We start from the raw sequence: 16,678 nt of genomic DNA on the forward strand, positions 1-16,678 counted from the left end.
TGTCGCAGAAGAAACCCCGCGAAGTTTGCAAAAATCAGTTGTAGTAACTTCTATAAGAAATAAAGTTTAAGCTTCTATAAGAAAAAGAAGAGAGTTAAAAATCTTCCAGTTATTCAAAATTAGATTACCGTTTTAGATGGTTCTGAATATATTTGGAAGAAAATAAATTGCTTGAGAATGTCAAATTTTGCACAGGATAAGAGTTAAGAATGACACCAGACGATGTAATGAACTATGTATTTTTCACTAAATGTTACTAAATATTCGTAGTAATAAGTTAAAATAGATTTAAAATTATAACAGTAATTGTATGATGTATATTAAAACTAGCAGTGTGTTTTTTTATTTATATTTCAATTTGATTGTATATATATTATAATAAATTATTATTTGGTGTATTCTTGTTATTAATGCATTAGTAAAAAATGTAATTCGATTGTGATGCAAAATTAAGTTAAAATTACCGCGATTATCAAATTTCATTATCTTTTATTTCAAATTTTGCGCCATTAATTTTGAAAGCATTCATGCGTAAACAGCGCCACACGCCCGACCCCTTAACTAGCACTCATGCTTTTGTTTCGCATAATGTTGGTAGTTTGATTACTGACATATCGAAAAGTCGTAACGAATGAAATCTTACATTAAAAATTTGTTCTTGTTCTGATGTGCTTGTTATTTTTTGCTCTTTTAAAGTTTTAAATTCCGTGCGTGTAAGTTTTTGGAGGCAATCCGTACAAGGTAATAAAAAATTCTTTTAATTATTTAAATAAATATCTAAGTATTCATTATTATGACAGTTCCTGGTACAACGGGCATCTTGTAACCTCAAAAAGTTGAAAACTGGTTGCGCATTATTAGCGCAATTATAGAATTATTTAGCAACCGAATATTCGTGTTAGAGGTTGCCACAAAAATGTCTCATACGATATTATTGGTGCAACCTGCGCCAAATCCAGACACCCGAACTTATTCCGATTACGAGTCTGTTAATGATTGTATGGAAGGTGTTTGTAAAATATATGAGGAGCATCTTAAGAGGAAAAATCCTAATACACCTACAATCACATATGATATTAGTCAACTTTTTGATTTTTTGGACGGTTTAACCGACTTCAGTTGCTTGGTACACCAGAACCACTCGAATACTTATGCACCTTACAATAGAGAATGGATTAAGGAAAAGATCTATGTCCTTTTACGTCGAGCTGCTGAACGTAATGAACGTGCTGAACGTGATGAACGTGCTGGACGTTCTAGACGTTAACTATTACTAATTATTTTATAATAATTTTTACCAAATGTTTTACTTGTACGTTCTGAGACAATTGTAAAAATTATTATTTAATAAAAAATATATAATAAATTGGTAGTTTTTTTTCTTCTCCATATATTTGAGAAATTCGGGCTCGCTCCTAGGTAAGTGGGTAGAACGACTGGACCTGGGTCAGAAGTACCGGGTTCGATCCCGCTTCGAGCAATTGTAACAACGGTTTTCACTTTGAAATATAGATAGCAATATGTTTCCAAGTGAAAATAGCCCTGATACGGCATTGCACCAATAAAAAAGTCATCACTATTACAATATTTGTGTTAATAAAAAAATATCACATAGAGATTGGACAACTGTTTTTGGGGTCTATCTATGAAAAACAAACGTAGTTTGTAAGAAATCCATCACAACAGCTCATAGGACTCTTTGAGTTCTGATCGCTGTTCATAAAGATTATAAAACAAAAAGAAATTTGTGTTTTTATTTACTACAAACAATTGGCTTCTATATAAGGTTATAAAACACATCAATATTTGTTAATGATGGGGATTGGTTAAACCCTTTCAGAATAGCTTATTGTATTTGATTCAATAGCTATTCCGAGAATTTTGCACAATTAAGTATAATAAGGATATACTAGATTATCAGTTTGGAATGGTGGCTTGAAGTCCGGAATCGCTTTAGAAATTGGATGCTGAGGAAAGAATTGACTCCAGAAGGAACACTGGCTGCGATTAATAAGGTATTTATTCACACAAATAAAATCTAACACTCGGAAAATTTAATAAAAACTCATACAGAAAAACAATTGAAGAACGTACATGACAAGCGAGCGAGAGAGGAACGCTCATGATTAGCGTTTATATGCAAATCTTCTAATTTCGGAATTGCCAGAGAATTAGTGTTGTCCGATTCTGACTAATGTATTTGCTCGTGCCATCTGCTGTCGTTCTGGCGCGAACACTATCCTTCTGTAAAATACTACTAATTTATTATTTTAATATATGCACGTTTTTTTACCGCACTCAGCTTGATGAAATTTGATTAAAATCGCAAGGTTTAATGCGGAAGCTTTATAACACAAAGAAAGGCGCATCCAGACTGTAATTTATTAAAAAAATATCTGTTCTTATTTTTTTATAACAATCATCGAATTTCAGAAATGTGAAAATTCACTATCAATATCTCCGTATAGCAAATTTTATTTGAACATTACACACGATTTATTTATGGGTGATGTATCACCATTACTATTAATATAAAACGTCATTTATTTATCTTGAATTTCTTTTATTGCATTCAGTTTTAATTAAAACAACGATTAACCAAGTACTTAGGAACGCCTATTTAATCATCAGTTGAAATAAGAATAGTCTCGACATATTATTACATAAAAAGTATCGCTGACGGGATGGATGGTGTATAGAACCAACTGAATGATATGGAAAACATATGGTGTTCGGGACTTTACGATGCCTGTACAGAGGCGAATAAGAATAAAATGCTGCCAGATCTCATAACTAATAGAAAGTATTCTATTTACATACAAACATGACATAGACAGATGGCTGGCAGCAAGTTGGAACACTATAATAAAAAAATCATAGCTTTAAGAGGAGGAAGAATCCTAATTCACTTTCTTCATTCACTCAACAATAGTTGAAGAATCTAATTTTTGCTGAACGGCATAATATAAATTCGATTAGCAACCACTAGTTTTGGTTGACCACTCTAGTTAGCTTCATATCTAGCAGTAGCGACATGACAAATGAAAATGAGTGAAATGCTGAAGATGGGGCATCGCCATGTACAGAAATATACTAAGAAAAGCGATAAATCAATTTAGAAGGCACGAAAACCAATGCTAAGAAAAAATATAAAAAATAAAAAGAATCAACATATTTATATATAAAAAGTTTTGCGGAAATTGAAAAATAAAAGAATTTACTAAATACTGTTCTGATGCAAAAGTAAAGATGGTTTCGACCCATATCCAAACAAGTTACCTAATGCATTTTGCCATTTAAGTGAAAATAAAATGTATATGATTAATGATATATATGATAAAATGGTATATGAGTAAAACCTTTAACGTAAAAATTAGGTTGTAAATAAGAAAAGGAAATTAGGACATGTCATCTTATTCTATGTATCTGCCTCAATTTCATTATTTTCTAAAAAAATTTACAAAGTACCTTTAAGCTCTTTTATTATTATGATGCACGCCTTTATACAAATTCTACACCTTTGCACCTACACGTCCGCCCCACACACACTGCCGTGATACTTCGAAAAAGAATGGAATGCCCTCTTCTCTAACTAAATTCAAACTGATTGCATCTCATTTATTCCTTTGGTAATCGTTTCAGACAGTTTAATACTGATTAGATAAAAGCAACTTGACTTACGTATAATAAAATTAAGTAGCAATAAAACAACCATTTTCACATTGGGGGAAGATTACGTAGAAGTACTAAACAATTGCAATTAAATGTTGATATTGAACGTATTTGGAATGCGAAAATGCAAGTTTGATCCTTTGGATAAAAATTCAAAATAGAATCAAAATTGAAGTAAATATTCTTTTCTATTTGTACAACAGCCAGAACTATTTGATGTTATTTAATATAAAACTGTATAACTGCTTATTTCTAAGAACAATGTTGCTAATAGAATTCAAACCATTGGTTGTCCTTGCTGTCTGAGATATTGTGGCCGATTATGCCTTTAAAGATACCAATGTTATAGCAAGGCTATGTTACGTAACGCTTCTTATATAAAATGGAACTAAAAACCGTCAAAATGCTATGTATTTGCTGTGCATTTAGGCGTTTTAGACATAAAATGTTACTTCACTCATATGTTGTTATGCCACATCACAAAGACACAGTTTTGATAAGATTGTGAGTTTTAGGTTTGTGCGTTTTCTAGGTTAGGTTTTCTATCTAAAACGCCTGACTGCATGACAACCACATAGCATTCAGACAGTACTTGTATGTATGAGAAGCGCAACGTAACATAGCACTTAGACAGTATTTAGTACCATTTTGTATGGTGCCTCGAATTGGTCTATTTTACGGCAGAATATATGATTAAAAGTTTTTATTTTAGAGTTGTTAGACGATAACACGGTTTTCATCGGTTTTCTAATAGAAATATTGTAGCAATGCCTCAAAAAGCTATTTTCAATTGGAGATTTTCAAGTTAAAGCTAATGCCTCTATTGCTTAACCTCATGCAGTCCGAAGCATGTTCCGAATCTGGAACTTCTCATTCGAAATTCAGTTCATATCTTAACAACTAACCACTAAGCAAGGATAAGCACAATGAAAAATTAAACGTGAATAATGAGATTGGCTAAACATAAATAAATACGTACACAGGAAGGTAATGGTCATCATGCTCGTATTTACCTTTTGGAGATTTTGAACAGTATTTCACCACTGGCTGCTCTCTAGAAATTGTTATCAACTTCGTGGCTACCTATAAAAATCTAATTACAATCACATCTCATTCTGTAATGATATCGTCGTTGTTTAGATTCTTTAAACTCGATCAAAAGTGTAATATAAAATTATTGTCGGTCATAAAAATGATTACAAAGTTATAGCCAGGCAATGGCTGTACCTAAGTGCCGATATCGGATTACGATACGAGCTGCTTGAGGAGAACTTGATGCTTCCTGTTACGAAGTCTATGCACGCATAATTTTGTTCATACGAACGTCATTGTTTGATATTTTCTAAACGGACGCACGCATATTACCAAACATGTTTTTAATAATATAATATATACATTATACACGAGGCGTATCGGGTAACACCAAAATCTTATCTGAGCTTTGGAGTAAGAAATATTTGAATTCATTAATAATAATTTACAATTTAAATGGATCGGTAGACCGGGGAATGAGCATAAAGTAACTGGATAAACCTAAATTAATAATCAATAATTCAACACCATTGAATAAATTAATATAAGTTGGATTAGTTTGGTTAGTTCACTAATAAAAATGATCAGCTGTTTCGTTATGTTTATAGGCTTCAAAAAGCATAAACTGGTGTAAGTAGTACTTGATCAGCCGATCGAGGAATGAGCAAAGGTACTATCATTACTATCGCTATACAAAGTATCATTAAAATCGAGAAATAAAATTTTTCAACTATTAATTACGAAGAAATGGCCAAGCCAGATCAGTGGTGTAACTATAGAGAGGCAGAGTTGGTAAAATACCACGGGCAAGAGAGCCCCAGCCCAAAAAGCTGCTCAGAAACTAAATTTATTTTATACTGATTTGTGCCAATTTCTTCAGTATGTATTCCATAGAAGTCGATTTTAATCATTTTACTTTATTGCGATTAAATTTACAGTGATCATTTTTATTAAGAGTACTCTCTAAATACCTAAGAGAAGAGGCCTATGGTCAGTACTACTGACCATGTTGACTCAGTAATGGGACATATGCAACGTGTAATTGAGTATGGTGAAATTTATTAAAATTAAATCAAATACAACGTAAAAATTTTTACTGATTACCCATAAAAAAAATTTGCCATGAACCACAACAAAAGAATTTGCCATGGACCTTATCCAGGTCAGGGGCCCCAGATAGTACAGTTACCCCACTGAAGTCGATATTTACAAAAAAAAAAACTATTAGAAAGAATCCCATCTGATGTCTTTCGGACAATTTTTTAATTTTGTCTGTGACAAAATTATGTATGCCATTTTTATATAGATTGTTGTTTTTTATAATTACGAACAATAATCTGAAATAAGATCTACAAGAAATTACACCTAATACTAAAAACTTTTTGGAATATGTTTAAGACTGAAAATTGATCTCATTGAAAAATGTGCATACATATAAGATGGCAAACACATTTCCAGACGCAATGAACTTTTTTGTATAAGAAAATATTCTGATTGTTTATTCAGGATAAAAAGTTGTTTTCGGTAAAAGATGTTTCTTAATGACTTATTCGAACGCCTTCGAGAAACTTATTGTCATTTTTTTCCGAAAACTTTATTTAAGTAGTCAAAATTTAATAAAAGAAATAAATAAAATTTTAAATACTTACATTTCACCACACCATCACATCTATATATCTAAAAAAAAAGAAAAAATTGTTAATTATAAATATAATGCAACTTATTGCAACTGCATAATAGTAATATTTATTTATCATTATATAATAATATACAGTCATCTCCTGACAAATATCTCGGTGTCTCCAATTTTTTTTATTATGCCATAAAATGTTATAATTCGTCGGAGCCCGCAAAAAGAATTTCGAAGGTGACTTTTGCGTAGGCAAGTCGTATAATGCAGATTGGTATGCGCAAAATTATTATGTAATATGTTTATTATGCAAACCTGGATAATCATAAAGCTATTTATGTTACAATATAAAGAAATTAGCGAAATTTTATAATGCAAATAGGACGAAGGGATGCCTTTATTTAGACTTTACCATTACCTGTATTTGGCAAAAAGCAAAACCATCAAAGATTTCTTAAGACGATTTTAAAGCATTGTTTATCACAATATTTAGAATGACGATCAAGATTTTATCTACAAAATTTGACAATACGTATGTACTCGTATATATTCATACATATTAATATATGTCTATATTTACTTCATGTATGCAGATTACACCTACTTGAACCATCTAAAGATAGAATGACTATTAACAATTCGCGGCCAGTAGCAGAATGTGTTTATATAATATCTTCTTAGATGTTTAATCAAGATAACAGAACGAATTAGAATGCAAACTCCGAAGAATACATTGTTAGCATAAGCCATGAGCAAAGAGGCATTCAACGTTTGGCAGAAAGATTGACACCACCTGGTTAACGACCAGGAGATCGACTGGAACTAGTTTAGCACAACGTGCTGAAAATGTTCGATTCGATATAAAGATTAATTGATAATCAAAGATTAAGAAGTTGATATGATGTGGAGCAAGATTAATTATATCTTAAATTCTAAATATTGTATACACTGACATGCAATATACTCCTAATTCAGGTTAAATTTCAACTAAAATCACCTGCCTTCGGGGAGAACTACTTATTATTGCTATTATTATTTTATAAATATACATCTAGGAAATGCATATAAGCAGATATATACATGTATATACACAGTTTATTTTTTTCTGAGTTTTCTTTTTACCTTAAATGACTGATCATTTTCCAATTAAAATGATGTGATAACCAAAAATATTTTAATAAAAGTTCTTGAAGAAGGGGGCATCACATATCCCCGAAAGGTTGATAAAATAATGCAGAAACTTTTCAGAAAAAAAATGAAAAAATGAGGCTTTTAGTTCAGAAGTTAAGTAAAAATTATAATTGATAATAGCTATCCAAAAAACAGTAATATAATGACAATCTAAATCGTTTCATAACACAAAGATTAATATAAAGTTATTAAAACAAAATAAATTAAAACAGTAACGCAAATTCCCCAATAATTAAAAATATAAACATTTTGATATATTACATGAGAATTTTTTTTGCCATATTTTTATTTAAATCTATGGAGTCTATATACTAAATTAATTTCATCATACTAATATTAACTAGCTGTAAGTGGAATTCTGTCTTGAGGCAATTATGGCACCGTGCCTTAAGGCAAATTGCTGGAACTTCCCGTACCGTAACGAAATGTTCGAGGAATACTGAATGTTTTCAAATAGATTATTATAAATATTGTAACATTGTCTAATATTTATAAGAATTATATAAACTGAATTGCAGAGTTGAAATTAATTGTAAAGTATATTAGAACTATAGTCAGAATTAAAAATAAAATCTGAAATATTTTCGATATACAAAAAACTAAAAAAAAAAAAAAAAAAAAAAAAAAAAAAAAAAAAAAAAAAAATTGGAAATTTTTTTTTCCAAAATCAATTATTTTGTTAAGGTAAGCAGAAAGTTCTTTGAATCATTTAAATCGGACGCTTAGTTCTCTCAAAAACTGCCATTTTTTACATATTTAGCTCCATATCTTCGAAATGGCTGGGCCTGCCTTTGCCAAAAACTTTTAAACACTTCTTCCAATCATTACTAATTCAATGTTTTTTAGATCATTCAAATCGGATACTCCGTTCTCTCAAAAATTCGATTTTTATTTTCTGCACTCTTTGCTTCGTATCTCCGAAACGGCTGGACCTGCCTTTGCCAAAAACTAATCAGCTCTTTTCCCTATCAATAGGAATCGAATGTTTTTTGAACCATTCAAATCGGTTGATCCGTGCGCCCTGGAACGTGACTGGAAATTTGTATCCATACATACATACACACACACACACACACACACACACACACATCCATTTTTTCTGAGGTATGCCAAAACGTTCAGAAACCTTCAAAACGTCGAGAAATGTAAAAAATTTCAATTCCGATTTTCGGCCCATTACAATAACTTACCCTACGGGAAGTTAAAAAGTTAATTAGTATTACTTGGCATCGTGCCTTAAGGCAAATTTCTGGAACTTCCTGCACCGTAATTATAAATTTATGAAATTTTGAAATTTTTGAGAAAATTCGAGTTCTTTGAAAATTTTGAAATAAATTGAATCTCATTTAAGTCATTTAAGAAATTTGTTTGAAAACTTTATAAGGAAACTCTAAACATTATAAATCTTGGTTTGGGACCCAAAGAATTTAAAACAAATTTTGTACATATCATTAAAATCTCTATAAAATATCTGAGAATTTGCATATGTCTGATGATCATCAAATGGCTTAATTTTATCAATTCGTCATTACAACTGAAATATTTTTAAATCATTCAAATCGTTCTCTGAAAAACTGAATTGCCATTTTTTGGCATTAAATCTGAATCGTTTCATAACATAATGGTTAATATAAATTAATTAAAACAAAATAAATAAAAATAGTATCGCAAATCGCCCAATAATATTTTAAAAATATAAACATTTTGATGTCACATATGATTTTTTTTGTCATGTTTTTTATTTGAATATAGTATCTCTATATACTAAATTAATTTAATTATAGTAATATTAAAAAGTTAACTAATGTTACTTGGCATCATGTCTTAATGAAAATTGCTCAACTCCTGTACCGTAATTTAAAATTTTGAAATTTTTGAGCAAATTCGAGTTTTTTGAAAATTTTGAAATAAATTGAATCTTATTTATCGGTTGATCCATAGTATCAAAAATGTTGAAGAAATTTGTTTGAACTTTATAAGGAAACTCTAAACATTATAAATCTTGGTTTGGGACCCAAAGAATTTAAATCAAAATCTCTATAAAATATCTCAGAATTTGATGTGCATATACCATGTCAATTTCGAATCAATGTACATTCCTAAATATTTGACAGAATTGCATAGTGGAATTATTGAATTGTTCATGGTGATTGGTGGACTGTTGTGGTGTTTTAGTGAAACAATTATGTGCTGAGATTTTTCGATATTGCTTCTGATATTCCATTATTTTTGACCACCAAATGGCTTTTTTGAAACTATTTTTCCTGTATCTCCGAAACCGTTGGATCTGCTTTCACAAAAATTTCATCAATTCGTCATTGCAAGTAAAATGTTTTTCAAATAATTCAAACCGTTCTTCGAAAAGCTGAATTGCCATTTTTGGCATTAAATTTTTTATATGTCGAAAATCGTACAATCGTCGCCATCCACTATCGCAACAGAAGCAAGCAAGTTTCATTAATGATGCGTCCACGTTTCGCTATCTCCTCAATGTATCTTTTCTAGAGAATAGAATCCCAAGCAATGAAGATTTCGCAAACTCTTTTGGCTCGTATTCAGATTCAATGTTAGCATCGCCATTCGAAAACGTACATGCGATCCTTCGGATTCACATAATTAATTTCATTCACTATCAGACATAAAGCTTCGGTTTATTGCGGAGGCAGATGATATAAGATTTGTGATTCGGTTAAGTGATCCGTGGACGTTGGTGGCCTGGTATCTGCAACAACTATCTATGGTAAAGATAGCGAACAAGCAATGAGTTTTATGGTTCGGCTATCAATTGAGGACAATTGTTCTCTTTTTGATGGTCGAACAGAGAACAATTTCATATACGTTTTACGGTATATGGAAACACGTACTCATAATAAACTTTCATAGTATTTTTATGTTATAAGTAATGACGAGGTTTAACATTCTTTTTTACCATCATATTTTTCTAATACGACTTATAAGTACAATTAATAAGAAATGTTCTTATTGAGTGACATGCTTGCATTATATTTTCTAAAAAATTCTCAAAATATCAAAACAACTAGCTGTAAGTGGAATTCTGTCCTAAGGCAATTAAGGCATCGTGCCTTAAGGCAAATTGCTGGAACTTTCCGTACCAAAAATTATTATTATTTTTAAAGCGATTAACATTTTTGAAAAAATTTTACTTCGAAAAATTTAGATTTTTGAGAAATAAAAAAATTTGAAAAAAAAAGTTTTCTTCATTTTAGCATAGTTTGGAAATTCTGATTTTTTTTTTCAAAGCAATTGTAGCGCTTTAACTGCATTGAGACGATATGTCAAAGCGCGTAAGCGCCGCGTCGCCGTTTAACGGATAAACATTGGCACAGAACCCATAGGAATGTAAACAAAATTCATACTTATTGTAAAAATCTCTATAAAATATCTGATAATTTGATGTGCATATGTCTAATGATCATTTTTGACCGCCAGATGGCTTTTTGTTTTACTTTTTTCATTAGATCTCTGAAACCGCTAGAACTGCCTTCATGAAAATTTGTTCAATTCTTTATCTTGTCAATACAAGTAAAATGTTTTTTGAATTTCTAAAATCGGACGCCCCGTTCTCTTAAAAACCGTGTTACCGTTTTTGGCACTTTTTGCCCCGTATCTTCGGAACGGCTAGACCTGCCTCCACCAAAATCTAATCAGCACGTCTCCTTATCAGTACGAATCGAATGTTTTTTAAATTATTTAAACCGGTTGATCAGTGTTTTCGAAATCGTCGACGAAAATTTGTATCCGAACACACACACACGCACACACACACATACATCCATTTTTTCTAAGGTATGCCAAAATATTCAAAAACCTTTGAAACGTCGAGAAATGCAAAAGTTTTCATTTTCGATTTTTTTGCGATTACTATAACTTACCCTACGGGAAGTTAAAAAAATTTTAATGTATAAATTTGAGCTAGTAAAATTTATAAATTCTTACTGTTGAAATTTATTGAACTGCTTATTAAGTATGAATATTTTTCTCTCTCTTTCTAAATGAAAAGTCTGATTATAATTGCGAATAAATGTTGCAATACCATTTCATAATTTTTTTATCCTCTGTGAATTACTGAATTCAATAAATGCATTGTGACTCTTTTAGAAAACACATTCGAGACGATTTTCATATCTTTGCTGCCTTATTATAAGCTAAATAATCGCAATTTCAGATGCATATCTAAATTTCTTGGCATTCTTTATAATAAAAAGATGTATGTATGTGTGTGTGTGCGGATACAAATTTTTGTCGACGATTTCGGGAATATGGATCATCCAATTTGAATGATCCAAAAGACATTCGATTCCTTTTGATAAGGAGACGTGCTGATTTTTGCTCAATTATTGCTCGTTTTTTCAGTTTTCAAAAAAAATTTAAGCTTTTTTAAAAGTTTTAATTTTGGTAGGATAGTTTCAGCAGTTTGCCTTAAGGCACGATGCCATGTACCACTAGTTTCTACTCTGATTCTTTAAACTAATCAAAGAAGATGCAAAACATAAGTCTTTGCGTTAGTACATCAAAAAAAATTTTTTACCGTCGGATCATGGGTACAATGGTTTAGCTTTAGGCGAATCAAACGTGGGTAACCTCTGATCGTTCTGAATGGTGCGACGAGCAACGAGCGACTCGCAGTTTGTTCATCGCTGAGATATCTCGAAGGCGATTTTGCGCGCTCATTGTCAACCTATGAATGGGACTTGTGACGCAAATGGCAGATAATTTATATACTATATCGTCTCTTTCGAAGTGTTGCACATCATGCGCGCATAGCGGGAGAGAAAATACAATATATTATTATTATGTGTGTAATCTCCAGTGGCGGCTGGAATAATCGACATATTTTTTGCACAATTTACTACATATTAAAAAATAATAGATACATAACACTTTCTATTTGTAATTTGTATACAAAAATGATTGAAAAGAAAAATTCATCAGGAGTTATTACTCAATTTAGTCTAATAACATTAATTGATGAAAAACATATTTTTTGATATGCTTTGGTATAATAGTAGCAATAAATTTTTCATCTAGTTGGAAGGTACAACAGAATCAGATCAGAATTTTTCAACCAGAAAAATACAGACAGTTTTAGCCAGCCAAATGTACTCTAGGAAGCCCAAGCCCATCAGACTGAACTTTAGTCACTGAAGCAAAAATTGCCGACTGATTTCATTTAGTAACATTTAAATTACTTTTCTTTTCTTTATTTGTGCATTCTTATTGGAACAATTAAAAACGTCCTGAATTTTATTTTTAAAAATTATACTGATATGCTCATAAACGCGAGACGAACTCACACCAAAGCACAGTACTAGAAAGCATGGAAGCAGAACTTTGGAAGGAGAATAGTTTTAGTAAGTTTGGAATAATGGTGCGAGTTGCAAAAAAATTATGTGCCAATTAATTGCATGTCACGCATGTCATGATGAATATAGTAATGGGAATAATAAACAAATGAGGAAAGCTAAATCATTGATGGCTGACGTGACCCTATATTCAAACTTTTTTCTTGACTTGTGTCAGTCTTATACGTAATTCAAGAAATTTTCAGGGTTTGTTCCTGTGGGAGTAGTAATGGATATAAAAGTATAAACTCCACTTGTATGAAAATATATAAAAATTTATTGATTATAAAATATTACTAATATCAAAATGACAAGTCCAATTGTTTTCTCTCTCATGACTAGCCTGCTTGATCCCCACACACTCCCTGCCCAGTGTTGACCTCACAGTTTAAAAAGAAAATACAGGGAAACACGTTATAAAAATATGGTGGGAAAGCAGATTATAGCAGTATTGTGGTACTAGTCAATTAGTAATTCTGATGTTTCGTCGGCAAATCCACCATATGGTAGGTAATTCGACCTTCCATCATCTCCATACTCTGCATAAGGTTCTGAATAAAAATCATGTGGTGAATTTCCTGAACCTCGATGTCGGTGAACTTCTAAGATTCAGCCTCGATCTAATTGGTATTAGTTATATCAGAATTACTTAATGTTTGGAATGCATTATTTATGGGTACAGTTTCCATTTCTGCAGGCGTTGCATTCGTATCTGATGGGTTCTTATCAGAAAAAGAAGTTGGCTCTTTATCCAAATCAGGATCATTGGTTTCTTTAACATAAGAGTCCAGAATTGTGGAATCCAATAAATAATTTATGTCATCATTTTGTTTTGACTCGTCGCTGTCACCGATAATGGGAGGTGGCATCAAAAGACGATTTGTTGAGTTAACGGACAAGAAGAGGTTGAATTGCATTCCAATAAAAAGTCTAGGCTCCAAATTATTTTTTGTGTCAGCAATAAACACTGAGGTCTGGGTATACCAAATGGGTAACCACGAAAGTCCGGTTCAGGTAGTAAGTGCGTTAGCTACAATGAACCGAGGATTGGACGTATCTTATAAGTCGTCACTGAAGACCAGTGATTATGGTGCTGCATCAAAATCTATATTTCTTAAATCCTCGAAAAATACTCCTTCTTTGTCTTCATCTCAAGCATCGTGGGTCCCCAATGTGGGGGGTAGTAATGGATATAAAAGTATAAACTCCACTTGTATGAAAATATATAAAAAATTATTGAGTATAAAATATTACTGATATCAAAATGACAAGTCCAATTGTTTTCTCTCTCATGACTAGCCTGCTTGATCCCCACATTCCTGATGGGCCATTTTTTTTAAACATGTTGCAAATAAAATGTTTTCGTCAGACATCTGTTATTGGCGAGACTTTCTACCAAATTGCATATGTAAGATATATATGTTCAACATGGCTCATGCAGAACTTTTCAGTTTCAGACACATATGACTAACATGACAATCCTCGCGTTTAATGAAGAGTGTATTGAAATTATGTATTACATATTAAAGAATATAGGTGCAAGTTGCAAAAAATAATGTGCAAATTTCATGTAATAGTTTACCCGCCACTGGCGCTATGCACAGTGCGCGACGCGCAAACGAACACAACAGGCACAATACAAGCCCCAGTGAGTCTGGCCGGTATGGGAGCGTTTCCTAGAAGGCAGGGCTCGCTGAAAAGATATCAGCACACTGCGATCTATTGTCAGTAAGATCCATAGACGATCAGCCAACGGGCTCTTTTTAAATTTATGCGAAATTCTTGATAGCGTAGCAAGAACGCCGTTGAGAAAAAATACATAAATACACTCCGGATGTATATAAATCTACTAGCTCATAAATATATTTGTAATTATCTCAGAAGAAACACATTCGAATCCATATTAATGCATACACATAAATAGATAGACATAGATTATAATATTGATGATGTGTTGATCAGAAACATTAGTACATATATCATACACATATACACCATTTTGATTGAACTTGATTATATTTATAGGTACAATGTCATATAGCTTATAATAAAAATTGAGTTTCTGAAACTTTACTAAATCGCAATGTCATCTTTAATACTTTTATTAATACTATTATCAAGAGAAGTTTATGTTTTTGCAAGAAAATCTGATTTTCTAATTTCATGTATTCTAGATTTTTCAAGTAGTTCTAGATTTTTCCTCATAAACGGCTGCACCGATTTCAAAACTTTAAAAGCCATTTCATGAAACTCTATAAGGATTTGCGTTGATTAGTTTTCTGAGACTATTGGCTGAGCCATTTTTTTAAAAAAAACTGCAAAACTGTTCATCTACGTTTTGGCTAAAAACCTGAACCATTTTTGAAAATTTAATAGCAGTTTCCTAGAATTTAGTTGGAAATCGTGCTGATTAGTTAATGATATAGATCGACTGGGTGGTTTTTTCATAATTAATTGATGAATCATTTTTATTTTTTTATGATGCCACATTAAAATGTTTTAATTATACAAATTAATCCTAGTTTGGAATAATGGTTTGTATCAAAATTTCACACTTCTTGCAAAATCTGAATTTGTATCTATTGATAAAGTCGATTATTTGCTCATATCGGGAAGTTTCTGCAAATGTGGTTCAGAGGTTATTTGGACGGTAATATGTACATAAATACAATTTAATAAATTTATCCAAATTTGGAATAATTGGCACTTCAATGTGGTTCAGAGATTATTTGGACGGCTCTTAACACGTACCCTGGATAATAGTTTTTACTATTATCTGGAAATTATAAATTAATAGCAATATACATTAATTATATATAAATTATGTCTTATTATCATAGATACATAATTGAATTTATATGCTAATTAAAACCCATTTTTCACAAAAACTTGTTGAAGGCAAGGTTCGACCAAGAAAGACAAGTTATATGTGACAGGTGAATGAAACGATAAATTTTTAGTAATAAAGCCCACAATATAGGTATCGCTCATAATATAATTTATAAGCTTTGTGCTTACTGGAGCCGTCTAGTTATAACCATATTATTATTAACGCTTTATCTTTGAGTAATTTTTTAGTTAATAAATGCATAATTTCTACTGCAACTATGGATCTATTGCACAAAAAGGGATACCAATGGATAAACTCTATTTTAGTCATAACATAACATGTTGTCATTCATAATTACTATTTTATAAAACAAATTGTAATTGAATGTTGAGAAATAAAAAAAAAACTATGGAGCAGAATATTGCAGCATAAGGAAAAAGAGTGCGCGTAAGGTTCATACGCGATTGAAGTAAAACTTATTTGCGACAGCACAAGATGGCATTTAAGTAAAAACAAATACATCATATAACAATTTTGAATAATGTTTATTAGTAATATGGTAACACTCGTGATGCACACATTTACCAGTTATACCAACCATTATACAGATTTATATAATGATATATTATAAATTATATATTTATAATAGGATTAAAAATATTTATAATATCTAAAAACAATAATGTAATTAAAGTTATACTTCAAATATGACATGATCGGTTTGTCATTGTAATTAGCATTTAGAAATGAACCTTTATTAGAGAAATGAAGTAATTGGTGATTAATAAATTCTATAATATTCTTTCACACACATCATTATGTTAAACAACGCCTGAACAAATATTTTTTCGCAACTTCACTCATCATGTAATTGTGTTTAAAGAACTTCATGTAATTAAAATTAACATACATTCATTGACTTCTTGTATTTTTTTTACTTTTTCGCTGGCGATATAATCG

The 16,678-nt window shown here is 31.2% G+C and overlaps 1 protein-coding gene across 1 annotated transcript; it reads left to right on the forward strand.

Annotated features, from left to right (window-relative positions):
* The first annotated feature begins 632 nt into the window (after positions 1-632).
* On the forward strand, positions 633-1,267 carry LOC113371002 (enhancer of rudimentary homolog). The gene is made up of 2 exons (XM_026611660.1): positions 633-741; positions 801-1,267. Exon 2 carries the CDS (start codon positions 917-919, stop codon positions 1,265-1,267), a length of 351 nt encoding a protein of 116 aa, XP_026467445.1. The 5' UTR covers positions 633-741; positions 801-916.
* Positions 1,268-16,678: the final 15,411 nt, after the last annotated feature.

The sequence above is a fragment of the Ctenocephalides felis genome, unplaced genomic scaffold, assembly GCF_003426905.1.
Source record: "Ctenocephalides felis isolate EL2017-DRISC unplaced genomic scaffold, ASM342690v1 CF-g0.4_SCAFFOLD_01492, whole genome shotgun sequence".
In the NCBI taxonomy this organism is placed as follows: Eukaryota; Metazoa; Arthropoda; class Insecta; order Siphonaptera; family Pulicidae; genus Ctenocephalides; species Ctenocephalides felis.

What these genes read in the sequence shown, in the direction of transcription:
- LOC113371002 (XM_026611660.1), top strand. Translation starts at nt 917, where the DNA reads ATGTCTCATACGATATTATTGGTGCAACCTGCGCCAAATCCAGACACC.